At 42.7% G+C, this 27,931-nt stretch overlaps 1 protein-coding gene across 1 annotated transcript in view; it reads left to right on the top strand.

Moving 5' to 3' along the window:
• oxct1a (3-oxoacid CoA transferase 1a) overlaps positions 1-15,853 on the top strand; it is a 67,537-nt gene extending 51,684 nt beyond the window's left edge. The window contains exons 14-17 of the mRNA XM_083785034.1: positions 1,846-1,935; positions 3,510-3,590; positions 13,490-13,591; positions 14,315-15,853. Of these exons, the coding sequence (XP_083641160.1) occupies positions 1,846-1,935; positions 3,510-3,590; positions 13,490-13,591; positions 14,315-14,350 (309 nt within the window). The 3' untranslated portion in view covers positions 14,351-15,853. The remainder of the gene's footprint in view (positions 1-1,845; positions 1,936-3,509; positions 3,591-13,489; positions 13,592-14,314) is intronic.
• Positions 15,854-27,931: the final 12,078 nt, after the last annotated feature.

Below are 27,931 nucleotides of genomic sequence, written 5' to 3'. Positions count from 1 at the left end.
CTCAAATCATGAACGCAGTGTGCAATTTACGTGAAATCTTCCACAGACTTTCCTACTAGGCTGAGGAATATATCCCACCCTTTTCACATTGGCCTGTTATAGCGCCACCTACAGGTGGATTTTTGCAAAACACATTTTTGGAACAAAATGCCTCAAATCATCCAATTGCCATCAATGGTGTAAGAACAAATGGCACCCTTTTCACAGGGGGCACTTTTTCTAGTTGTACTAAGATACTGTATTCTATAGAGAAAATGTTGCATTTGCCTGCACTTTCAAGTTGTGTCAGTGAAGAGGAATGTGTTTTTCCTCAACTCTAAATTAATTTATTCTTTTGAATTACGTTACATGTTTTAGTTTAATTCGCTTATTAGGGATCCAAAAACTCAGCCGCTACTCAGATTACAAAGTGTCAAGTGGGCATCAATTGTTATCACAAGCAACTTTACATTTTGGCCTATAAATGTTAAGCAATTGTCATCAATTAAAATCCCCCTCACGCATATGATTAGACGGTACTTCTAATGCATGAGGGTGAGGTCGTATTTTTTCCATTACTTATATATATTTTAATAGTTCGATTTTCCATACAATTTTGCAAACATATTTCCCTCTACTTCTGTCCCTTAATTTAAATTTATTTAAACTTAATTCATTTTTGTTGAATTATCTGTACGTAATCATAGTTGTTGTTGTTGTTTTCTATCCTTTTTTGACATTTGAAATGTAATTTCAATCAAATTGTAATAATTTGTATAGGTCAACAATAGACATAGACAACAACGTTCCTTATTAATCTGGCCTCCTCTCTTTCAGGAGCTTGACCATGGAACTTCCCTGTTTCGTTTTTTACAATTCACATAGTTCAGGTTCAGCTCAGGTACAGCCCTCTTCTGAGACACACAGCAAATACACAGAAATGATACCATTTAATAATGAGCATTTGTGAGGACCAATTATATAAAGATAGGTTGGAAATGGGTGAAGTTCTCCTTTTATCTAAAGTATTGTAACCAGTAAGCCGCACTGAAACAGGTCTGGGCATTTTCGGCTGGGTAGGGCGTAAAATGTGTGCTAATTAGTAAGGCCAGCCCAGTTAGGGCCCAGGTAGGTCCGGACATTCATTTTCTGCGGTAATTACTTTGGGGCGGGCCTGTCTAGAGGTTGAATGGACAGGTATCAGTCAAAAGGGAGACATCGAAGAGGAAGGACGGGTGGGGGAGGATCAAGATATGGAATGTTATAACAGGTCAGCTCCATATATGGAGATCTAAGAGTTAGATGAGGTCAGATCAACATGGTGTCCGTGAGGTCAGATGTAGAGTTGCTGGCCGGCTCCATATATGCAGATCTAGGTGATGATCCAGTCTTCTCCATGTATGGCTATCCAGGGTTTGATGAGGTCAGTTGTGTGATCTTCATTTATGGAGACGGCCATATATGGAGCGTGTCACGAGAGCTGACGGACTGACATGAAATGCACGAGGCATGACGGACTGACTGACATGATATTCAGGTTTTCATAGTAAACTGCGAACTCGTCGCAACCAAACGTGGTGCACTTGTTCTGATGCTAAGTCTTAGCCACTTGGGCGTGTCACAAATGCAAAGGTTCATATCTCATAATTAGATTTGAGTGAAAATGTTTCCACATGCTCTATTATCACCAAAAACATTATTTGTAAATTTGTCACGACTGGTTTGTAGTTTGTACTTTGTAATTTTGCTGTGAAAAACATTATACTGAAATCCAAAAGGTTGAATGCATAAATTAATTAGTGATAATTGAGTTAAATCAGTCACCTAATAAATCAATCAGTCAACCAAGGCTCTTCTTCTCCTCAGGGGAAGATGGTGAAGGGAATGGGAGGAGCCATGGACCTAGTGGCCAGTGCTGGAACCAAGGTGGTGGTGACCATGGAACATTCAGCCAAGGTACTACATTTGTTGCAGCAGGTGTATGCACTGTGCATGCTGGTTGCCAGTAATTAAGTACCTTCACTTGAGTACAATATCTATACTTTGACTAGTACTAGGGTTGAGTACTTTGTCAACCACTAGGTGCATGCATGTGTGTTTGGATGTCACACTGGCAGGGGCGGCGGTGGCTCAGGGGTAGAGTGCCTGGATGGTAACCGTAAGGTTTCCAGTTCGAACCCGGGCTCCCCCAGAGTTACTGTCGAAGTGTCCTTGAGCAAGACACTGAACCCCTAATTGCTCCCGATGTGCTAGTTGGTGCCTTGCATGGTTTCCGCTGCCATCGGTGTATGAATGTGTGTGTGAATGGGTGAATGTAATGCACAATCTCTGTAAAGCGCCTTGGATAAAGGCGCTATATAAATGCACCATTTACCATTTACACTGTGACATCATGTGAGCATCTATTGCACTCGTTTCCTTAGCAGTGGCATCATCAATAGTAACTCATTCTTTCTTGTTTACATTTTTCCCCCTCCCCTCCATTTGCTTTCTAATTTTATTTTCCAAGAATCCCAAGTCCTATTTAATGGATGGACCGTTTAGCCTCCAAGTGCCTCCGAGCAGTGCACCTTGTCTCTGTCTTCTATGATAATGAGTGAGAGAGTATAATGACTGATTGAGGATGATTCTGCTAATGGATTGCTTAATGCCTTTTTGTCTGTCAGTGCGTGCTCAGCCCCATGAGGTTTTTGCGAACGCAGTGAGCCACTTACTATGACAGCAAGGGCTGAATGTCTGTCTGTGTGTGTGTCTGTGTGTGTGTGTGTCTGTCCCGCTGTTACACCACCCACCCGCCACCAGAGGGCGCAGCTGTAGCACACACACACACACACAGGGCGCAGCTGTAGCACACACACACACACACACACACACACACACACACACACACAACCACACACACACGAGCTGCGTTCGCTCCCCGCGTTTGCGCGTCTTACTTGTCTGTAGACAGACTGCCTCTCTCAAGTCTCTGGCTATTTAGCTTACGGTTAAGTTAAATGCACATCTGAAAATGGACTCTCAGCCATTAGGCCAGTCCTGCATTGTATATAAATCACCTCCCGGTTGTAGGATTTGGCTTAATTGGTTTACTTTTAGAATGCTCCGCCGGCTGGCATGATGCAATGGCAACACGGTGCTGTGTGTCCAGGGAAGCCTACTGATATACAGTATGCCAATGTTGTCTGATGTGCCACTGCGGCTGTAGTCCAGATGGTGCAACAGGTGAGAATACATCAAGCGCACTGAGGCCTGTCATCATTAGTGATTGAGTGGGTGTGGGGTGCGCACATGCACACAGGCATGGGGACGGGGATGGTGTGGGGGTGTTGGGGAAATTGAGACACACATGGGATCACACACCCCTAGGGAGAGAATAATGAAAGTACTCTGTTGCCAGCTGCATCCCTGAAACAAACACGTGGCATTTGACTGAGTCCGAACATAAACGGGATAAATGACCCCTAATCCAACTCTCTCCCTCCATCTCTCTCTCTCTCTCTCTCTCTCTCTCTCTCTGTCTCTCTCAGGGTGGAAAACACAAGATCCTGGAAAAATGCAACCTGCCATTGACAGGGAAACAATGTGTGGATCGCATCATCACAGAAAAGGTATGTATTTACTTGATTGTCATACGTGCACCCAGGGGTAAAAGTGGGCCGGGACGGTCCGGAGCTCCGACCCGGTAAGACCTGACGCCCCGGAGCGCACCGGAGCTATCAAAATACTATATTAAATAACCTGCCACTGTGCCCACAAACGCATGTCCAAGAGGAAAACAATCAAAACATTATATACTAACGTCAGAATCGGGCAGATTAACACACACAAGTGTTATTAGTTGAGTTTTTTTAATGAAGTGCTTCTGAATTGTAACTGTGTGTTTATGTCAGTCAGCGATGCGACCCGTTGTTATTAATCCACCACCGCACGGACTGGAGAGAGGAGAAGTGTTTCTCACTTGCGTCGATGTGCTGGCTGCAGGGACCAGTTCACTTTGCATGTTGAAAATTCAGAGCGGATACGGAAACGGACGTTCATCTCCCTAACATATGCATGCATATGAAGGATATAGTAGGTGGGAATGCGATTAAACAAATAATTTAAGCCAAATGGCAATGCAACGAACAATAGCTCAACTGTTTAAGAGAAAAGATAGAGTTAAGCTGATAATGTAGTTAAAGAAAAAGTTAGAAAAACTACAGTTGATGAAGATGCAGAGCAAATTGAGACCATAGAGTTGCTTGAGACTGAGAGTGAGACAGATGGGGAGGAGGCAGAAACCTAGCCTGGATAATAAGCCAGCAGAGACCCTGCAAGTACTCACAGCAGGAGCAGATCCAGTAGCAAGCACAGGTAATAATAATAATAATGTATTATTATTATTAATAATAACTAGAAATATTGTTCCTGATGAAACAATGTGGGGACACTGCAATCCAAACGATTGTAGGCCTACTATAAATCAGTCAAGGTCCCCCAAAGTATTTACTACAGTATGTTCTGCTCCATTCTCAACATCTTTTGGTTTTCAAAAACAGTAATTTATTGTAAGTAAACACAAACAGTAAAAAGCTGTTTAATGTGTGCTTATTTTAATTTAATTGAATTTGCTTTGATGGGGAAAATAGTTATCAGATACCTGTATCTGATATCTTCAGAAGAAGACATTGCAAGAGACATTTGGACTAATGATTTGTAAGACCTGTTTTTGTATCGTGTTATAGGTTAGGTATACTGTGCTAAAATGCAGTTTTCTATGCATTTAAGGGGTATTGGGGGGTTCGACCCCCCCCCCCCCCCCCCAAAAAAGACAATCGACCCCTGCGTACACCCAGTATGCAAGTTAGCTTCCATTAATATTATATAAAGCGGGATTGCTCAAATCCATTTTTTTGACAGCGGCCGTTGCTAGGCAACGCCTTGCTCAGAGCTCCTGGACCTATTTAGCACATGTGCGAAGCCTTTCACTTTTACGGGCCGGCAGAACTTGCTATCATCTCGAAGTCTACGGCCATGTCCTGATGTCCATGGTTCTGATCAGAACGCCGATGTTCTGTCCTAGTGTCTGACTTAACGAAGCATCACGTTTGGAATATTAACCCTTCTAAAGAGAGATCAGACTTATTAGCACGAGGTAGTAATGGAACATTATACCTCCCGGTTTTGGGGAGAAATGGAAAGGCGGGGCTTTTCAGAGTAAAATCTGCCCATCTGCTTGCCACTCTAGCGCCTTTATTCTGAAAAATTCCCCGGCAAACGTAGTGTTAATATATTAATATTTCCTGACTATGCTGCCTTATTCGTTTGACTGACTGAAATGCCCATGATCATTCACTGGGTATGCTTTCTGCCTTATCAACAACCAATCAGTTCCCATAATGTGTCAGTAATACTCGCACGCATGCACACAGAAGCCAAAGAAAGACACCTTGATGCTCATGTACACACACACACACACACACACACACACACACACACACTGGGACTGATAGTGTGGGGAGCATAGACTGTAAAAAATATAGACAAAGCGTTCTCCGGGTCTTATATAGACGTAAAATGAAGCCTGTCAGTCCTTGAACTGTAAGTCGCCATCTTTGTAGATCCGTTTGGGCCCAGCTGGCCATTGGCTGGAACAGACAACGAGGCGGGACTTCCCCCTTCTTCTTCGTTGGTTTTTATTTTGACTCGAACGGGGGGTGGCTCCCGATCATAGACTATAACGGTAGCCACGCCCCTCAGAACATACGCGACTTTATGGTCATGGTTATGGTTATGGTTTTCCAAAAAGAATATTATGAAATGAGACTTTAAACTAGTGACTGGAAGCAGAAAGTATTCATGCCCATGTTTATTAAGGTAATACAGTCTAGGTGAATACATGGTGGAGCTATGGGTTTTTTTGGGCCCAATGACAGCGCCACAACAGGCCATAGGAACTTTCAGGAAGTCCCGATTTCCTTAGTGGCTTCACAAAATATCTGTCTGACTGCCCCCCTGGTGGGGAGTGACTGATGAGCACAGTGATAAAAGAAAGTGGCACAGGAAGATGGAAGTTATATTTATTCAGCCTAATCCAATCAGCCGATTACTGCCAGTAGCCTGGTTATCAATTTATTTTAATTGTTTCTTGCATACAGAAGATTCTGTTAATTTAACTCGGAGAATGTAAAAACCTGCCCTTGAGGGTACATTTGGGTCTTTTCTTTCCACTCACAGTAATGTTACACTGAGGATTTTTGAGTGGTGCAACCACTCCAAGGAACAGCAATGTCCGTGTTCACCTATGTGACTATGTGACTATGTCCGTGTTAACCTATGAGCACCAGTATGACTATGAGATAGTGTTGCACTGTTGCCTGCTAATGAGAGAGAGAGAGAAATAGAGAGAGAGAGAGAGATAATGAGAGAGGGGGGAGAGGGGAGTTGCACCACTCAGTTCACACCGGTGTGATTTTTTTTTACTGTGCGGTTAGATTTGGGACTGTGGACGATGCTGTGCTTTAATGATCTCACCATCCACTCCACATGGCCCAGCTTGTTCCTGTCACTGGTGATGGTGATGCTTCATCGGTACCATCCCCATTCGTCCTCACCACAGGATGGGTGATGGTGATGCTTCATCGGTACATCCCCATTCGTCCTCACCACAGGATGGGTGATGTTGATGCTTCATCGGTACATCCCCATTCGTCCTCACCACAGGATGGGTGATGTTGATGCTTCATCGGTACATCCCCATTCGTCCTCACCACAGGATGGGTGATGGTGATGCTTCATCGGTACCATCCCCATTCGTCCTCACCACAGGATGGGTGATGGTGATGCTTCATCGGTACATCCCCATTCGTCCTCACCACAGGATGGGTGATGGTGATGCTTCATCGGTACCATCCCCATTCGTCCTCACCACAGGATGGGTGATGGTGATGCTTCATCGGTACCATCCCCATTCGTCCTCACCACAGGATGGGTGATGGTGATGCTTCATCGGTACATCCCCATTCGTCCTCACCACAGGATGGGTGATGGTGATGCTTCATCGGTACATCCCCATTCGTCCTCACCACAGGATGGGTGATGGTGATGCTTCATCGGTACATCCCCATTCGTCCTCACCACAGGATGGGTGATGGTGATGCTTCATCGGTACATCCCCATTCGTCCTCACCACAGGATGGGTGATGGTGATGCTTCATCGGTACATCCCCATTCGTCCTCACCACAGGATGGGTGATGTTGATGCTTCATCGGTACATCCCCATTCGTCCTCACCACAGGATGGGTGATGTTGATGCTTCATCGGTACATCCCCATTCGTCCTCACCACAGGATGGGTGCTGCATCATTGTGATGGTTCATGAATCACTCATTAAAAGTGATGGGCCTGAAGCTGCTAAGCATGCAGAGTGAAAAAGTGTGATTACCTTTTTTAGATTTTTCTAGGGTGTCATTCTCTTTTTTCCAGTCCCAAAGAAGGGGAAAATCCTATTCTGCGCGCCCGTCAACCAAATGAGCTTGTAGATCTGCTATTCCTGCTATTTTCAGGGTGAATCGTCAGTGTAGAATGACTCCGTTCTACGGTTATAATGTACAATTGTACATTCTCAGATATTCTTTTAAATTTGACTACCCATGGAGCACCTCTGAGTGGCTGGCAAAAAAAAACAACACTCTCGTTCCCAAGAAACGTCTTAGGGGCTGTGTATATTTATTTCTGTTTCAGATGAGTTCTTTTTCAGCTGAGTGCTGAGTTTTTCTTTCTTCTTCAGCTGAGCGCAGCCTATGTTTTGAATTATTGTACAATATGGGAGCACCACGTTTTTGGAATCGCCAGCGAAGTTTCAACTTTACAACACTTTTTAGGCGAGTGCCATGGCGTTTTCAGCCGGGAAAACACATTTTAGTGGACATGGCCCCTAAATCCTTCCTAAGCCATAACCACATCATAAGTGTAAATCGACCCAGATACCTGCCAGGCTGGGTTACCTAACCAGGGCCCATAAAGTCACGGGACGTGGCCTATATAATGTGGGGAGTTGGCCAAAAAGAGATTCTTCCTTGGCCTACTGGGAGTTTACGTTTCATGCCAATCTGCCCAACGGTGCCAGAGATTAGCTGCTAACAGACAGACAAACTCACAGGGGGGATAACTACATGGAAGCAAGTAGCAGGTCCAGATTCATCTAGATTCTAGAAGAATGGGTGTTTGTTAACGGTATATGAAATTGATGAACAGGTAAACAGGTCACCTAAACATTAACTACATTGCAAGCCTCTTTAGTTGTTGTTTACTCAGCTACAGTGCTTGGGTGAAATGCAATGCTGAACCTGAAGAAAGGAAGAAGTTACTGAGAAGCATTGCGGTGGAGATTAGAGCATGCCTGCAGAGATGTTCCAGTGTTGTCTGGTAGAGCTGGCTGGCACCATGGGTGCATGGTCATGGGCTCATTACCCTCTGTGGTAGCTTACTGTGCTGTGGAGACATGACCTGTCAGACAAAGTCTGCTCCATTTCCTTACATTTCTCTTTTGCTTCACTTCTCCTCCCCGTCTGTTCTTTTTTGCTTGGTCTGCCAGCATTAATTTCAAGCACACAGCCCGATATCTAAGTGAAAACATTTGTGTCTGCATGTAGGCCCACTGTATAAAGGGGTGATAATATTTGGACCACCTCCTCTTCCTTTACACTCTCTTCCAGCTCTCTCTCTGTCTTTATATCTGTCTATTAAATCCCCCCTCTATGTCATTTCATCTATTACTTTATACTTACAGCTTATAATGGAATAGAATAGTATGCCACTAATTATTCTTGCCCCCTTTTTCTGTCACGTCCTCTTCTGTCTTCTCTCCTTACACCGTTCACCCCCTTCATCCTTGCCATCTCCGGTTCCACTTCCATTCCTACATTCCTCCCAATCCTGCTCTGCTAAGCTCACAAACACCACCTCATATTTTCTTTTTGAGAATGCAATTAATTTGAGAACATTTCATTGCGTTTTAGTGTTGAGCTAAAAGGAGGAGGTGGGGATTACATTACCATAATCCTGTGTGTCTGGTTATGTGTAAAACATTTTAGCTGCAACGCAGTCATGTGTCCTCATTAAAATATAAACCCTTATATTTAACTGTGACCTTGATATTTATGTAAGGCATGCAATCAAGTCCAGACAATTTAAATTATATAACGGCAAATCACAACAAATTATTATCTCATGGCATTTTAGGTATACTGTATAGGGGAGAACGGGGTAATATGAGCCTATATAGATATTTAGCTACGTTATCCTACTATTTAAATATGTTTTCTTCTGAATATCAAACTTTATTTGGTTGGTTTTATATCCTATATTAAAATTGGCTAATGGGAGCAAGGAAAGATGCACCCTTTAACAGGAAGAAACCTCAAAGAGGACCCAAGAGGAAGAGAGAGGGGCTCAGTGAATCTGGGAATATCCCAATTGTCCCACAGAGGTCTAATCCTATTGCTTAAATTGGCTCCTGTTGGAGGTCTTAGTATGAGGTGGAGGAGAGGAGTTGAGGTCCCTCACAGCAGCGGTGGGCATTGATCTACAATTCGGCAATGGAGTCTTTAATAAAGCGCTGCCAATAGACAGGCAGAGATCCTGCAATTTACATGTCACTTTCCTTAATGTCTCAAGTGCCATCTCTCTGGAATTCTATCCAATCACTCCAAAATAGAGAGTATTATTCAATATTAATTCATAAGCCATCTGCCCTTCCCTAATAACACGCTTTTGATCATGGTTTTGTTTAGTGGGGGAAACCCTGTAATCAAGGCTTTGCTGCTATTGCTGTTGAAATTACCCTGCATGCACTCTGTTCCTTGACTTTCTTCATGTGTATGTGTATGTGCGTGCACGTGTGGTGGGGTGTTTACGCTTACCTTTGATAGACCACTGATACTCATACATAATACCAGTACCAGTCAGTTCAAGTGACTTATTATATTACACAGAATGAGTGCCGGAGATTAATTGCTCACAGACCGACAAACACGGGCACCTAAGGACAGACGGACAGGGGCAGAGACAAATTTGTGGGTCCCCAGAGGAAGCGTTGATAGCATTGCAGTTGACAGTAGCAGACATGACTGTGGTATAACCCCATTAGTGGTTATCTCTAATGTGTTGCTACTTCTCTGCATAATTGAAATCTCAGCTCTAATTTGTTTCCAAAATTAGAGAAGAAACTGGTTTCCTACAACCGTGCCAAATGACACAAACATTTCTGTCTCCATACTGTCACATGTACACACACACACACACACACACACACACACACGCACGCACGCACGCACGCACGCGCACACACACACATACACAGGAACTTGTATTCACACAAACAAGGAAAATCCTCCATGTACTCCTTGTGGCCATGGTGAAAAGGAATTGAAATATGTCCTAAATGGTGCAAATTGTATTTGAGATCCCAGATGGAAGTTGCAGGCAGGCTGCAAATCTACAGTTCTCACTTTTTCCTCTCTTATTTCCCTAGGCAGGGCGTTTTATTTCCTACATTACCGTTTCCCATTCCTCTTAATCACAGCTACGCTGTTTCCCTTTTTACCAAGTCGGCTTGCAGCAATGTTGTTATAATGATGGGCTTTGAAGTAGATTTGAAGTAGTTTGTGTGTGTGATCACGCACGTGTGTCGTGTGTGTTTTATGATTAAATCGTGCCACCTCTGTGGACCATTGTGCTTGGGGTACTCCCGTCCACTCCCCAAGGTAAATCAATCATCGCACCTTTGATGTAGCATTACTCAGGGAGACGGCATTTTCATTCGAAAGATATGCTCTCTCTGCCATCCGTTCAAGGCAGAAGGAGCGCAATACCTGAATTATTCAGATTATAGCAGCGGTGCCACAACAAATAGCCGCCTGTGGCATCTGCAGTGATGAGTAGTGTCAATCAATGATGGCAATTACCTTTCCCCATATACTGTATATAGCATTTCTATGCTTATGGGGCGGCTGTGGCTCAGGAGGTAGAGCAGGTCGTCCAATGATCCGTGGGTCGGCGGTTCGAATCCCGGCTTCTCCTGTCCACATGTCGAAGTGTCCATCCACATGTCGAAGTTTCCATGGGCAAGACATTGAACCCCACATTGCCTCCAATGAGTTGGTCGGAGCCTCGCAAGCTATCTTGCTGACCTCAGGTGTAAGGGTTAATTTAGCTCTAAGAGTTTGGATTTTACTGTGTACATGTGTATCAAACACGTATCAAACACCATCAAACAAATGTTTGGTCATTTTTTAGTTTTTTTAGGCCACCACTCTCCCCCCATCACATGGTTTGACCAAACATTTGTGTTTGATGGCTGTGTTCTGTCCCGCTCCCCTCCCATTGGAAAATCATTGAGGCGGCCATCAAACACAGGCAGAGCACAGAACATGTTTATGTGTGAATGAGGCCTCAGACTCAGTTCCTTAATGATTTGCCTCCACTAGACAGCAGTGTGATGAATGACAATGATGATGATGACAATGCTGGTCAAGATAGATAACGATTAGAAGGTGACTGTCGGATTCCTTATGATCACTAATTAGGTCATGCTTCCCTACCTCTCTTTCAGCCTCTTTTCCAGCTCTGACTCATTCTTACCATCTCGCTCGTTCTCCTCAACTCAGCAATTAAGAGACAAACTGTTCATTGGGAATCGTGAACGTTCTCTAATCACTTTTAATGTCACGCTGTTTGCAGCTACGTTTCAAGGTCTCCATTATCCATTGCTCCCATGTAGTCTGTGACATCCCATCTGTCTTGCACTGCCATAGTGTGATTTCTGCCTACTGCCTTGTCACTGTGCAGGGTTCTAATGAGCTGAGTGAGACTCCTCCTTGGATATCTCTATGGCTTTAGCCTGTCACTCTCTGCCCAATCAGATTAACAGCATCTAGCTCAGCTCAGCAGGCCTGGGTCCGCCTACGACGTCAAATAACCGAAGCACTGGCATCAGTCCAATGTTATATTTGAGGGGAAATATGGTTATTGAGTTACTTATTCATCACTATGTTTTATCAACCTTGGACTTCAAACTTGCAATTTCTAACTAGATTTCATTGTTAAAAAAAAATAAAAGAAACATGACAAACTTAATTTCACAAAGGAAAAGGCTGTTTATGTTAACTTGTAATCCATGATGATGTAACTGGTGAAAGGTATTCTAAGTCAATTTTTAACTCATACATAGCTAAATGGCAGTAGCAATAGTTCAGCACAGGCTAAGATTTGTTCTATTTTTTTAGAAAGAGAGTTGTAAGGACAATTGTAAAGACATCTTTGGCCTGGATGGCTATTTGTTAAAAGAAAATAAGTACCTAGAATGAGTTAAGTAAGTGTTCAATAGTTCTACAGAATAATCAGTTCTACAGTAATCAATCGTAATATAATCATAATAGGAATGATTTCTATGGGAATATACATAAAAAGTGTGTTTTTCTGGGCTTTTATTTTTTTGATAGGATAGCGGGAGACAGGAAATGGAGAGTAGAGAGTGCAAGGTCACTCCGTAGTGCTCAGCAAATGATCCTGCAATCATATAGGATCAGATAATGGGAGTGTGGGACTATACTGTAAGCATTGGACAAGAGCTACGATAAGGAGGATTAGTTAATGAGTTGAGAAAAACAATTACGGTTCAGGGTGGGGTGTGATGTATTTCTGGAAGAAAAAGGTTGGGTGAAAGGGCTGTTCTTGCTCATAAGCAGACATTAGACTACAGACTAATTAGCGTGTAAGGTATATTTTATATTTTTGTACAACCTAGGCCAGGCACTAGTTAAAGTCTTGCGTCCATAAGATATCGAACAGAGAAATCAAGTATGCCACTATAAAATAATTACATTTCCTTGTGGCACTTGATAAAGCTTGATAAGAGGCACAGCTGCTTCAGTAATTACTGATAATGAAAGATATGGTGGCTAAAGTGTAAAGACAATCAACGGACAGGCTCAGCCAGTTTAACAAATGCACAGCTCATACAGCTCACATGCAACACCTCAAAATGTTAGCAGAGTGGAGGATATTCTGAGTTGCGCAGGAAATGGTCTGTATGCTTCAGGATAGAAGGAAGTGTGTTTTGGAGTCGGTGGCTGCAGACCTTAAGAGCAAAGACCATACTCTGAAACCATTAAAGTCAGTTTCTCTATGCCAGTCATCCTCTGGTGGTCAGGATTCAACATTGTGTTTTACCTTTGATGGTTTTTCATTTCCATCGTTTGGAGTATGTCGTGTCCTTGGGGTGCCTGAAAGGCAGCTTTTGCTATGATTCTCCAGAGTGCACAGTGCCTTTGCACAGCTGAGGAGGTATGAGTTGTTGTAACAGCAGAACTGTGTCTGTGAACTCGAATCAATTTCCATTTAACGAGTTTCAAAGCTTTCTATTGAAGAGATAGAATGCTCTGTCTCCTCTTTTCAGTTATCTCCATCTTTCTCTCTTCCCAACAAAACATACTGTGCCATCCCTATTTTCTTTCCCTCCACCAGGCGGTGTTTGACGTTGACAAGACAAATGGCCTGACTCTAATCGAGGTGTGGGAGGGACTGACAGCAGAGGACATCAAGGCGTGCACTGGTGCAGAGTTTGCAGTGAGTAACTGTTACAAACAACAATGGAGCTCACAAACAGCCAAACTGTAGCCTGGCCAAGGACCTTCCCATTATAGTATTTCACTTCAGCTGATGATGTCAAATGAAAAATGTATGTCTGGACTGTAGCAAAGCATTTATAGTACTAAAATGGCTGAAAGCTTAAAATGAATGGGACCATTGCGTTGCAGTAGCACATTTTACATGTCTTTTTAAAAACAGCAGTCAGTAAAGCAGCTAGTAGCAGTGTAGGATGGATTTCATGGTATCAAGTGTGTGGTATTTTAACCACTTCATCTTGCTAATTTTGTCACCCTTGTTGTGCAATGTTAATTTCGTTGACTAAAACTATGACGAAAAATGTTCGTCGTCTACCTTTATTCACTGATAAAGACTAAAAAAATGTAAAAATAAGCTATGGTAAAACTAAGACTAAATATATTGACAATTTCGTCAACAAATACAAATTTTGCGATCTGAAAACAGCAGATCTACAAGCTCACAATGCTATTTTCAGCATGCAACCAAGTGTAAAGTCAGCCCTTACAACCCCCATCAAGGCCCACCAAAACATTATTTTGTCGACTAAAACTTTTAAGATGTCTAATAAAATATGACAAAAACTAAATGAAATTTTATTCAAAAGACTATGAAAAAAACTAAACCACATCTTTCTGTCTTTCTGTCAAAGTTAACACTGTTGTTGTGTTTGATGTCTGACAGGTGTCCCCCAACCTGAGGCCCATGCAGCAGATCTAAAACACCTGGAAGTGATCAGAGGAGTCCTGATCTTGAAGGCTTTAAAGAATAGTCCTCTTTAATTCTTGTTTCAGGTGATATTGAGAAGATTCTTTGGCCAAGGTTGTTGCATGACAGACATGGGTTTAAGTGCTGATGATGCATAATTAGTGAGAGTCATAGGGGCCAGAGTGGGGTGTCCTAATTTAGCTCACAATACAAGCTATACTACTGATCTAAATTAAATTTCTGTGATGTGTTAAAAAAAAGGTATTACGGAACATTTTGTCTTGGTCCTCGTGATTACTTCACATAGCCTATACGGCAGTAGTTATTAGGAGAGAACCAAATATTCACCGATCACAGGAATCATTCTCCTGATTGGATGAAAATGAATTATTCTTGTACATTAATATTTACAAAAGAGTCAGTACTTAGTTACTGTACGTTACTGTAATGGGATATATAAGGGATGAACAGGGTTGAAATGTGAGCCGTTATGAATTAGACAATAAACAGTATACACCTAATATACTGTAGATAAACTTGTCTATAATCGGTGCCGAATGAAACCAATGGAAACCTGCATTTACTAATGAACTTGTCTATGGATGAAATATCCAATGTAGAATTTGTGTGTAATTAATTGGTTTATCTGTTGGATTGAAACACAGTACAGTAATTGTAAGAACTTAATGTCTGAGCTTCAAACATGAAGCCTTCATGTAACTTTTTTCTTAGATGTGAACTATCCTGGCCTCTAACTTGCTTACAAACTGTGATTTGCGAATGAATCGTTCTAAAAATAATTCGTCTCTTTTGTCGAATCAACTCACTTAGTTGATTAGACTTGCACAAATCAAACTTCACAACGATATGTATCTACAGTAAATTCATTGATAATTGAATTATCTGACTTACAGTATTTACTGTTCAACACTCTCCAGCCATCTGGCTTTGACTCCAACTTGGTTTGTCATTTAACCACTTATCACCAGCCTTCTAATAGTGCTGTTACTGTATAGATCTGTACATCTGCTATTTTAGAAGAATGTTACAACTTCTGACATTGTTTGAACATTTTGACTATAATGACATATGAATGAAAGATCGAAAGCGGATAATCAGTCAGAAATTCCAAATGTCTTGATTGTTAAACAATGGCATTTAGTTTGACTGCAGCAAAGTGACACATTCAGCCGATAACCCAATGCAGTGTTCCTTGCAGGTGCTAACGCAATCTGTGAGACAATGTTTTGTTGTGGTTAGGGTAAGAATGTGCGAGGGTTGGATAAACATGGCAATGGGCATCTCGGCACAACACCAGCCGAGAGAGACAGACGGAGAGAGAGACAGAGAATCATTTGTCTCTGCAATACCAGACTGGAGTGAAATACTGTATAGTACTGTACATAAACAGACATTTTAACAACAAAACATTCAGACTTAATATTTTTCTGCTCTGACTGTTCCTGTGCTGTTGTTGTTGTATATTAAATAAAATACAAGTTTGGTTACAGTTCAGCAGCATTCTGAAATCCTATCTAAAAAGGTGAGAACCATATAGCTTTTTTTTTTTATCATAAGCAAAACATTTCTGACCACTGTGGCCTTGTCTGGAATAAAATCAACTAACTATACATGAGGTACACAGTATATACATGCCACGGCACCAATCAACGGGTATTTGACCACAAACACCCAATCTCTAGACATGCCCATATGTAACACACATGATTTAGTGGATTACAGTATAACCCTAACATATAGAGACAAGCTACAGTTGCCTTATATGTGTGCTTTTGCCTAAGAACTAAATCTAAAGTTACTATGTTTAGTGACCCTGTCTGAAACCTAACCACTGAGTAGTGCAGAGATTTGTTAAGCTATCTAAAAATCACTAGATATTAGAGACAGAGTGACATGTGGTTCCACCAATCAGCAGTCAGTTTAGGCCTGGCTGATATGCTGTTCCAGCCACACAGTAACCTGTTGAAGCAGTGATTACCTTCTACCTGCAGTGCTGCACTAATCAAGCCCAATTGAACTGAGTCAGTTCAGCTGTTGAGGTTAGAGAGAGAAAGACAGCCAAACAGCAGTGCACAGCACATGAGAAGAGCACAGAACAGAGAGAGAAAAAGTGTGATACTAGAAGAGTTTTATGAGCACAAACCACAGCGAAGCAAGGTAACTCACCACATCTTATGAGTTAATTTAAGAGTAACAAATAATTGGAAATTACTTTGGTTTTGATGAGTGGTATTGTTTATTTCTAGAAACCATTGTGGATTCACTGGGGCAGCCATTGCATTGTTTGTGCCCAGCCTGTTTCACACAGAATCGGTGAGACAGTTCATTTAATTTCAATGAAGGGATATTGTTGTTATTTTTGCACTTTGCAAGTGAACACTTTGAGAGTGTAATACTACTAAGAAGAAGTTTATGGTTGTTTACTAAAATGGATGTAATCCATTTCATGATGCACTTCCTACAAGTGTACTGATGTTCATGTGAAGGTGTGTGTTGTTTAAAATACATAATGTGAAAAAGTATGTACAAAGGTTAAAAATGCACAGTGTTGCATACAGTATTTAATTTGTTTTCATTTAAAGAAAGTTCATGTAATGCATATTTCATGGTTAAAAACTAATCAACACAGTTGATACTTTGATACTGATTAGATTTCTCTGACCCTGTCTGATGACAGGTCAGGTTTTTTTTGTTGGATTGGATCGTTTTCCAGTTGACCATTCCAATAGATGGCGAGCTTCCCACCAGGATCTAGAGATTGAGCGACAGCGAGTATTCCCCCATACTCTGGTGACCACTGGACAGACAGACTACTGCACTCTACGGTGTGGTAGGCCTTAATCTGCAGACTCCCCCACTCTCAGCTGCAGTAATCCCAATTCCCCCTCTCTCCCTTCGCGCACACGCATGCACATACATTCCCCTGGAATTGGAACTCTGACACTTACAGTTTTGGAAACCATATGGAACTTTGACACATACACTGATACATACCTGGATGGTTTATCCTTGGAACTCTGAACCATAACACATATACTGATTTTGCATACATACATTACCTTACCTTACCTTGTTCATTCATTGGGAGAACAGTGACTGAGTGATCAATTCATTACTTATTGAAAGGGTGGATATTTGTAAATTGTATGTCCTATTTTGATTGTTTGATTGAACTGGAAAGTTAGAAGGGTGCACCCAAATTAGAGAGACACAGTGAACTGTGAGAATTTGAGCAATTGCTATTCAAGTTGGTACCAATTTATTTCTTTTCCATATTGTATGTTTGTATGTTTGTTTGTTAATTGTTTTTTTCAATATAACTGCCGGCAATCATTTAACATTTAACCTCCTTGTGTCTGAGTCTCATTTAAGCACTCCCCATAGCTCCAGCAGTCGAACCTACACAATAACTAGTCCAGATTTTGCTATAGTGCCTTATAGGTGCTACAAGTTACTCACAGAAGTGTCACTCGCCCCCGTTTGGCACAAGTTGGTATTACAATTGGCGAGCTAGCCAGGAGCTGTGTGGGATGCTTAATTGTCACTTAATTGGTTATTATTGATTTGCAACGGGTTACATTCAAAATCTGAGTCCAAACCTAATACAGTCAAAATGGAAATTGTGATGAAAGAATCGATCAAAATCCCCAACTCTGTAATAGTTAATGGGATAACAGGTACATCCGCTGATGATGAGGTCGTTACTTATCTTCAGAAACATGGTGAAATTAACAGATTCTTTACCATTAATGACAAAAACTCAGATTTCCACCACCACTTGATAGCAGAGTTTAAATGTGGCACTGCCATGGAAACATTAGAGCCCCTGCTGCCGTTTCAGTTGAAACATTCCAATCAAGATGCAGTTGTTTACGAAATACAGAGCTTGGCAAGTGTTTATACGTTAAATGCCCGTGTTAATGCTACCAAAACATACATGGACGAGTTGCGTGCAATTGCCCGCTTGAGTGGAAATTCTCTTGAGCAAATGCTGAAAGAAGAACTTGAAAATCTTGCATTGTCTTCCACTCCTCGTAAACAAATTGACCCGTCTTCTCCAAGTTCACACCCTTCTGATCCTACAGTCCTTGAATCACATGATGCAACTAAAAACCTGACCGACTCCCTCTCAATATCAGCTACACCAGCTACGGCTCAGGGCACATTACCGCCCACAATTGATTTCAATCCACCCAACGTGCAACGAGTGGTGGTCGAACATATTGTTCGCAGTAGTGGAACCTCATCACACTTCACTACACCAAGTAGGCTTCGTGCCTTTTCAGGGAAAGTTCCCCGACCCACCAACGAAGCAGATTATGACACCTGGCGCACAAGCGTTGAAGTCCTTATTAAGGATCCTTCCGTTTCTGACTTGCAGTGCACACACCGCATACTTGACAGCCTACTTCCACCTGCTGCAGAGTTAATCAAGCATCTAGGCCCACAGGCTCAACCCTCTGCCTATCTTGAACTACTTGATTCGGCCTATGGAACGGTTGAAGATGGTGATGAACTCTACGCGAGATTCATGAGCACATTGATGGATTCTAATGAAAAGCCGTCTGCATTTCTACAAAGATTGCAGGTGTGTCTGAGCCTGACTATGCGGCGCGGTGGTGTGTCTGCACAAGAATTTGACAAGCAACTCCTAAAGCAGTTCTGCCGCGGCTGCTGGGATAATGCCCTAATAACTGACCTCCAGCTGGGAAAAAGAAAGGAGTCTCCACCTTCCTTCCCAGAACTCTTGCTGATGCTAAGAACAGAAGAAGACATACAGGCTGCGAAAGTGAGCCGTATGAGACAGCACTTGGGCACAGTCCAGCCTGCTCCTAGTGTCACTAAGCAGCGTACAATGTCTCATCTACAAACAGCACATGCCACTGCTGAGTCTGATCATGTCACTGAATTTGAGATGCTGAAAAAACAAATGGCAGACCTCAGCGCCCAGCTGAGTAGCATGAAAAATGAGAGACAAAAACAGAAACCGAAAAAAGAAAAAGCTCAGTCCTCTGCAGCAAGTGCTGAGGCCCGACCTCCAAAAAATAAAGAAAGCAAACAGCAGAGACCTTCTCCCAAGACTAACAGCAAGCCACGCCCTTGGTATTGTTTTCAATGCGGTGAGGATGGTCACATCAAATCTGCTTGTGACAATGAGCCTGATCCTGTCCTTGTAGCTGCCAAGAAAAAGCAGTTGAGAGAAAAACAGTCCATGTGGGAAACCACTAATGGACCGGATGACGAGACCCATTTAAACTGAATGCTGCTTCCATCGAGGGACATATGGGAGCAACAACAGATAAATGTCGTCCCAGACCAAACAAACCTAACCTGAAACGAGTTCAGGCTAAAGAGCAGTCTATACAAATTCCAAAGGGCCTCATTGGAAATAAAACTACAGCCCAAGTGGTTATTAAAGGCAATGACACCAACTGTCTTTTGGATACGGGGTCCCAAGTGACAACTATACCCCAGTCTTTCTATGAAGACCATCTCTCAGACTTGACTATTCATCCACTACATGGTCTACTTGACGTGGAGGGTGCCAATGGTGAATCAGTCCCCTACTTAGGATACATAGAGCTCCTCATCACTTTCCCTAAAGACTTTGTAGGCTCTGATATTGAAGTTCATACCTTGGCTTTGGTTATTCCCCACCTCCGCTCTGCAAGCCAAGAACAGGTGCTTATTGGCACAAACACTCTTGACGTGCTTTATGCAGACTTCTCTGCTGACCAGAACCTCTCTACTTTCCAGCCGTCAGCGTATGGCTACCGAGCTGTTCTGAAAATACTCAGACTGCGTCAGAGTATCTCCAGTGATACCCTTGGCGGGGTGAAGATGCAAGGAAAGAACCCTGAAATTGTCCCCGCAGGACAGACCGTAGTTCTGGAGGGAACAGTTAACTTGTGTAATGCTCACACTGAGAAGTATGTCATTTTGGAAGAACCATCAGCCTCTTCCTTACCTGGTGGCCTACTGGTTTCGACAAGCCTAGTGAGTGTGCCAACAAAACAACCCTGCCGGTTACCTGTTGTGCTGAAAAATGAAACTGATCATGACATTGTCATACCGCCCAGAACAGTACTGGCAGATGTTAATGCCGTAGTGCGAGTGCTTCACAAAGAACAGACTGTGAAGGATCCAAACTCACCTGACGTGCAGACAGAGTCCAGTCAACATGCAAAGTTGAGCTTTGATTTTGGAGATTCCCTCTTACCTGCCGAATGGAAGGAAAGAGCAACACAAATGCTAAATTCCATGCCGGAAGTCTTCTCCCAACATGACCTGGATTTTGGTCAGACAGATAAGGTCAAGCACCATATCAAGCTCAACGATGAGACACCGTTTAAGTACAGAGGCCGTCCCATACATCCACATGATGTGGATGCAGTGAGGAAACACCTTCAGGAACTTCTCGACTCAGGCGTGATACGAGAATCAGAGTCCCCATTTGCTTCCCCCATTGTAGTCGTAAGGAAGAAGAATGGTTCCGTTCGTCTTTGCATAGACTACAGGAAGCTAAACCTTCAAACCATCAAGGACGCGTATGCCCTTCCAAAGCTGGAGGAGGCGTTCTCTGCGCTGGCTGGATCAAAATGGTTCTCTGTTCTCGACTTAAAGTCGGGATACTACCAAATAGACATGGAAGAATCCGACAAACAGAAAACAGCATTTGTTTGCCCATTAGGATTTTGGGAATTCAACAGAATGCCCCAGGGAATCACTAATGCTCCATCAACATTCCAGCGACTTATGGAGAAGTGTATGGGAGACATGAACCTAAAGGAGGTTTTAGTGTTCATTGATGACCTGATCATTTTCTCATCATCCTTGGAAGAACATGAGAAGCGCCTCAAGCATGTACTACAGAGACTGAAGGAGTATGGATTGAAGCTGGCTCCAGAAAAATGTAAATTTTTCCAGACCTCAGTGAGATACCTTGGTCATATAGTCTCAGAGCAGGGTGTGGAAACGGACTCTGAGAAGATCAATGCGTTAACAACGTGGCCTGTCCCTACCGTCCTGAAGGAACTTCGGTCCTTTCTAGGATTCGCAGGATATTACAGACGGTACATAAAGGGTTACTCTGACATCGTCAAGCCCCTTAACGAGCTAACCTCTGGGTATCCACCGACTGCAAAGGGAAGAAAGAAACCTGACAAAGGTGCAAGCACAGAGTACCACAACCCAAAAGAGTCTTTCGGTCAAAGGTGGACACCTCGTTGCCAGGAAGCCTTTGAACTGATAATCCAAAAACTGATATCGGCTCCGGTTTTGGGCTTTGCAGACCCCCAGATTCCTTACATCCTACATACTGATGCTAGTACAGTTGGCTTGGGGGCTGCATTGTACCAAGTTCAGGATGGCCAACCGAGAGTCATAGCTTTTGCAAGCCGAGGACTATCAAAGAGTGAAACCAAGTACCCAGCGCATAAACTTGAATTCTTGGCCCTCAAGTGGGCAGTCACTGATAAATTTGCTGACTACTTATATGGAACAGACTTCACGGTGGTAACCGACAGCAACCCCCTGACTTATGTCCTAACATCGGCCAAACTCGATGCAACAAGTTACAGGTGGCTGTCTGCCCTTTCCACCTATTCCTTCCAACTCCAGTACAGAGCTGGCAAGCTAAACCTTGATGCTGACGCATTGTCTCGCCGCTCTCATGGTATTCCGGAGGATGACCCAACATCACGAAAGGAGAGTGAAAGAATCCAGAAGTTCACAGATTATCACCTAAGTGATGCCGAACATTCAAACACTGTACCTCAAGATGTGGTCCAAGCCATATGTGAACGGCACATTGTCACCGTTACTGAAGGCAACGATGCCGAAATGCCTAGTCCCGGGTTAGCTTTAGTTGAATCCCTTGCTCATAATTCTACGGCTATTCCAGACAGCTTCCAGGAAGAACAAGTTGATGGTTTTCCTCTAATCCCCTCTCTCTCTGAGGATGAGTTGAGAGAAAAGCAGCGATTCGATCCTGCAATCAATGAGGTTATCGTTCAGATTGAAACTGGTCAAACCCCACCTACCAGTCTCAGGGAAGAACTGCCTGAACTTCCTTTACTGCTACGTGAGCTGAACCGCCTGGAGCTGCGGAATGGAGTGCTGTATCGAAGGAGGCAAGATGGACCCAATATCACCTTCCAGCTAGTGCTTCCTGAGGAGCTGAGAGCAGTAGCATTTAAGAGCCTCCACAACGACATGGGCCACATGGGAGTTGAGCGGACAGTAGATCTCGCAAGAGCCAGATTTTATTGGCCAAAAATGTTCATGGACATTGAAAAGATGATCAGAACCTGTAAGCGTTGTGTTCTTCGCAAGTCCCTACCTGAGAGAGCTGCTCCACTAGTGAATATAAAGACTAGTAGACCTCTTGAACTGGTGTGTATGGACTACTTATCCGTGGAACCAGACCGGTCCAACACCAAAGATATATTAGTCATCACCGACCACTTCACTAAGTACGCAATAGCGATACCAACTCCAAACCAACGAGCACGTACTGTAGCAAAGAGTCTTTGGGAACACTTAATTGTTCATTATGGTTTTCCAGAGAGGTTACATAGTGACCAGGGTCCTGATTTCGAGTCGAAGACTATAAAAGAACTATGTGAACTTACGGGCATGAAGAAGGTGCGAACTACACCATACCATCCCAGAGGGAACCCGGTCGAGAGATTCAACCGTACTCTTCTCCAAATGCTTGGAACACTAAGTCAACAGGATAAACAGCACTGGAAAGACTTTGTCAAGCCTCTTGTCCATGCTTATAATTGCACAAAAAACGAGGTGACAGGATTTTCTCCTTACGAATTAATGTTCGGGAGACAGCCAAGGCTTCCGATCGACTTAGCCTTTGGTTTACCCATCAATACCTGTGGAAAGTCTCACTCCCAGTATGTCAGTGACTTAAAGTGCCGTTTGGAAGAGAGTTACAGGATTGCAACCTCTAACGCCCAGAAGAATGCTGATCGCAACAAGACCCGATTTGATAAACGCGTCACAGAGTCAACCCTGGATGTGGGTGATAGAGTTCTTGTTCGCAATGTCAAGCTGCGTGGAAAGCACAAATTAGCAAACAAGTGGGAGGATGATGTCTATGTTGTCATCAAGAAAGCTGGTGAGATGCCAGTCTACACGGTCAAGCCCGAAGGTAAAGATAGACCTGTACGTACTCTGCATCGCGACCTGTTGCTTCCTTGTGGCTTTCTATCCGCAACCTCGATGGATGAACCTGTCAGACAGCCTAAAGTCAGAAGACCAAGGACAAGACAGAATCCTGATGTTGAGAGTGAAGAGGATGTTGATTCTGACTCAGTTGATCTACCTCCCATGGTTAGATATCCTATCCAGACAACAATCCAAGATACTCACAAGTCGAGTGACCCTCCTTGTGTGACCAGGCAATCACATGCACCTGATGTGTCATCTCCTGATATTCCTGCTCCGCCAGGAGTTGAATCCCATGAAGAGGACACAGATGGAGATGAACCGGAAAATGATGAACATGAAAAGGAAAACTTACCCGAATATGTCAACTTACCTGATGAAGACATCTCATCCGAAAGTGATGATTCAACCGGACCAGACCCCTTACCTGACATTGACAAGTCCCCTCTGGACACATGTCTGCAACCACCTGAGGAAACGTCTCTCAATGTAAATGAGTCATCCCCAGTGTTGTCAGATGTGCAAGAAGAGGAGGCATCTGAAAAAGAAGAAATTCCACCTGAACAGTCTAGTTCAGTAGAGACGAAGAATGAACTACACCAAGATACGGAAACCCCTGTCCGTCGCTCTCAGAGACAATGTGAGGTACCTGAGAGACTTCAGTATTCTAGATTAGGTAATCCCTTATTATTTGTTGTGAACTCCCTTTTCCATGGCCTGAGTGAGGCATTTGCAAGCTCCATGCAAGGTTTTGATTACTCAGACCTAGAACAGCAAACCTGTCAGGGATTGAAGAGACCTGTGATCATCCAACCATCATCATCTGAATGCACAGGGACGTGCATACCGTCAAGAGGGGAGGATGTAACACACATGATTTAGTGGATTACAGTATAACCCTAACATATAGAGACAAGCTACAGTTGCCTTATATGTGTGCTTTTGCCTAAGAACTAAATCTAAAGTTACTATGTTTAGTGACCCTGTCTGAAACCTAACCACTGAGTAGTGCAGAGATTTGTTAAGCTATCTAAAAATCACTAGATATTAGAGACAGAGTGACATGTGGTTCCACCAATCAGCAGTCAGTTTAGGCCTGGCTGATATGCTGTTCCAGCCACACAGTAACCTGTTGAAGCAGTGATTACCTTCTACCTGCAGTGCTGCACTAATCAAGCCCAATTGAACTGAGTCAGTTCAGCTGTTGAGGTTAGAGAGAGAAAGACAGCCAAACAGCAGTGCACAGCACATGAGAAGAGCACAGAACAGAGAGAGAAAAAGTGTGATACTAGAAGAGTTTTATGAGCACAAACCACAGCGAAGCAAGGTAACTCACCACATCTTATGAGTTAATTTAAGAGTAACAAATAATTGGAAATTACTTTGGTTTTGATGAGTGGTATTGTTTATTTCTAGAAACCATTGTGGATTCACTGGGGCAGCCATTGCATTGTTTGTGCCCAGCCTGTTTCACACAGAATCGGTGAGACAGTTCATTTAATTTCAATGAAGGGATATTGTTGTTATTTTTGCACTTTGCAAGTGAACACTTTGAGAGTGTAATACTACTAAGAAGAAGTTTATGGTTGTTTACTAAAATGGATGTAATCCATTTCATGATGCACTTCCTACAAGTGTACTGATGTTCATGTGAAGGTGTGTGTTGTTTAAAATACATAATGTGAAAAAGTATGTACAAAGGTTAAAAATGCACAGTGTTGCATACAGTATTTAATTTGTTTTCATTTAAAGAAAGTTCATGTAATGCATATTTCATGGTTAAAAACTAATCAACACAGTTGATACTTTGATACTGATTAGATTTCTCTGACCCTGTCTGATGACAGGTCAGGTTTTTTTTGTTGGATTGGATCGTTTTCCAGTTGACCATTCCAATAGATGGCGAGCTTCCCACCAGGATCTAGAGATTGAGCGACAGCGAGTATTCCCCCATACTCTGGTGACCACTGGACAGACAGACTACTGCACTCTACGGTGTGGTAGGCCTTAATCTGCAGACTCCCCCACTCTCAGCTGCAGTAATCCCAATTCCCCCTCTCTCCCTTCGCGCACACGCATGCACATACATTCCCCTGGAATTGGAACTCTGACACTTACAGTTTTGGAAACCATATGGAACTTTGACACATACACTGATACATACCTGGATGGTTTATCCTTGGAACTCTGAACCATAACACATATACTGATTTTGCATACATACATTACCTTACCTTACCTTGTTCATTCATTGGGAGAACAGTGACTGAGTGATCAATTCATTACTTATTGAAAGGGTGGATATTTGTAAATTGTATGTCCTATTTTGATTGTTTGATTGAACTGGAAAGTTAGAAGGGTGCACCCAAATTAGAGAGACACAGTGAACTGTGAGAATTTGAGCAATTGCTATTCAAGTTGGTACCAATTTATTTCTTTTCCATATTGTATGTTTGTATGTTTGTTTGTTAATTGTTTTTTTCAATATAACTGCCGGCAATCATTTAACATTTAACCTCCTTGTGTCTGAGTCTCATTTAAGCACTCCCCATAGCTCCAGCAGTCGAACCTACACAATAACTAGTCCAGATTTTGCTATAGTGCCTTATAGGTGCTACAAGTTACTCACAGAAGTGTCACTCGCCCCCGTTTGGCACAAGTTGGTATTACACATACATTACACATGTAACTGGTAAGCAAATTCTTTGCTGTTTTGTTTGGCAATTCAAATTATGGACCTTTTGTATTCAGACAATTCAGTCCACCAGGAATATAACTTTTTTTTTTTGGTAAGTAGGTAAAACATTATCTTTATTTTCGCTACAGAGGAGAGGCTGATCTGCATTTATGCGAGGCCCGGAAGTCGACAGTAACACAGGTCTAAACCATAGACTGTAAAAAATATGGACAAAGCGTTCCCCGGGTCTAACATGAACGTAAAATGAAGCTTGAAATCCCTTGCATTCTAATGCACTGTAAGTCGCCATCTTTCAAGATCCGTTTTGGCCCAGCTGGCCATTGGCTGGCCCAGACAACGAGGCGGGACTTCCCCCCTTCTTCTCCGTTGGTTTTTATTTTGACTCGAGTGGGTGGGGGATCCCGATCATAGACTGTAACGGTAGCCACGCCCCTCAGAACATACGCGACTTTATGGTCATTTCTTTTATAAATGGGACCATAATTTTCCAAAAAGAATATTATGACATTAGAAATGAGACTTTAAACTAGTGACTGGAAGCAGAAAGTATTCATGACCATGTTTATTAAGGTAATACAGTCTAGGTGAAGTTGGGCCAAAATACATGGGCCTCTATGGAGCTATGGGGCTTTTTGGGTCCAGTCCAGCGCCACAACAGGCCATTATATGAACTACCGATTTCAAATGAGGCTTCACGAAATATCTGGCTGACTGCCCCCCTGGTCTAAACACGGGAATATAACATTTTCATTGATTCCTTTTGACATCACAGATTTAGAGCTTTATATTGTGTGGGTGATGGGATTGGAATGACATTTATGATTTGATTTCTCCACTTCGGTAGAGAGGCAATGCTATTACCTGGGGGATGTTATGCAACCAAATAATTCAGCCAATGGGATCAGGGAGATCAACTGGATTTGATCAACACGCTGAAAATGAAGAAAGTGACAGAGGCATCTGCCATCGGCTGTTGTTTCTTATCTACCACATTACTTAATGAACTGACATAGGGAGGTAGGCTATCCTATAAATCTGCAGTCCTACTCTTAACCCATTTATCATATCTTAGTATAGGACATCATGTTATTATCTAGTTATAAGGGATGGCCATGGTAAAACGTGAAACTGTAAAGCTAAAGCTAGAGGATGCGACTTCCTCGATTTGGTGAATTCTTAAGGTGGAAGAAGGCTATATATAACAAGATCAGACAATTCAGCACCACAAGACTGGACAGCTCCACAACAGGCTCCAGTTTAGGCCATTCATTGTTTTCACTGATTGTCTGATGAGTGTAGTAGGGTATGCCATCCTTATTCCTTGGCCCATAGGCCTAGTTCTAACTTAAATTATTTTTGTTCTTGTGCATGAGTTGATTGAATGACATCACTCCTGTTTTAAACGGTGCTTTTAACTTAACAAATTTAGAAAATAGTTTCAGAAAAGTTGAAAGTATTACTAGTCTTGCGTAGCCAGACAACTATTCATTCAACTATTCCACAATCTCTGAATGCTATAGCATTTGGAAATTGCGAGGGGGAATAGCCTGGTAACACGAGACTAGTCCTATACTTAAACAACTTCACATCATTTTCACCAGGCTATATATCTCTCAAGCCTATATGGTGAACTTTGTAAGACTATTCCATTGTATTTTTGAGGGGCGCAGGGCACTAGCCCCTCCTATGTC

The sequence above is a fragment of the Protomyctophum parallelum genome (assembly GCF_964188405.1).
Source record: "Protomyctophum parallelum genome assembly, chromosome: 15".
Classification (NCBI taxonomy): Eukaryota; Metazoa; Chordata; class Actinopteri; order Myctophiformes; family Myctophidae; genus Protomyctophum; species Protomyctophum parallelum.
The sequence above is the reverse complement of the archived record's forward strand: the minus strand, read 5'-3'. Positions and strand labels throughout refer to the sequence as shown.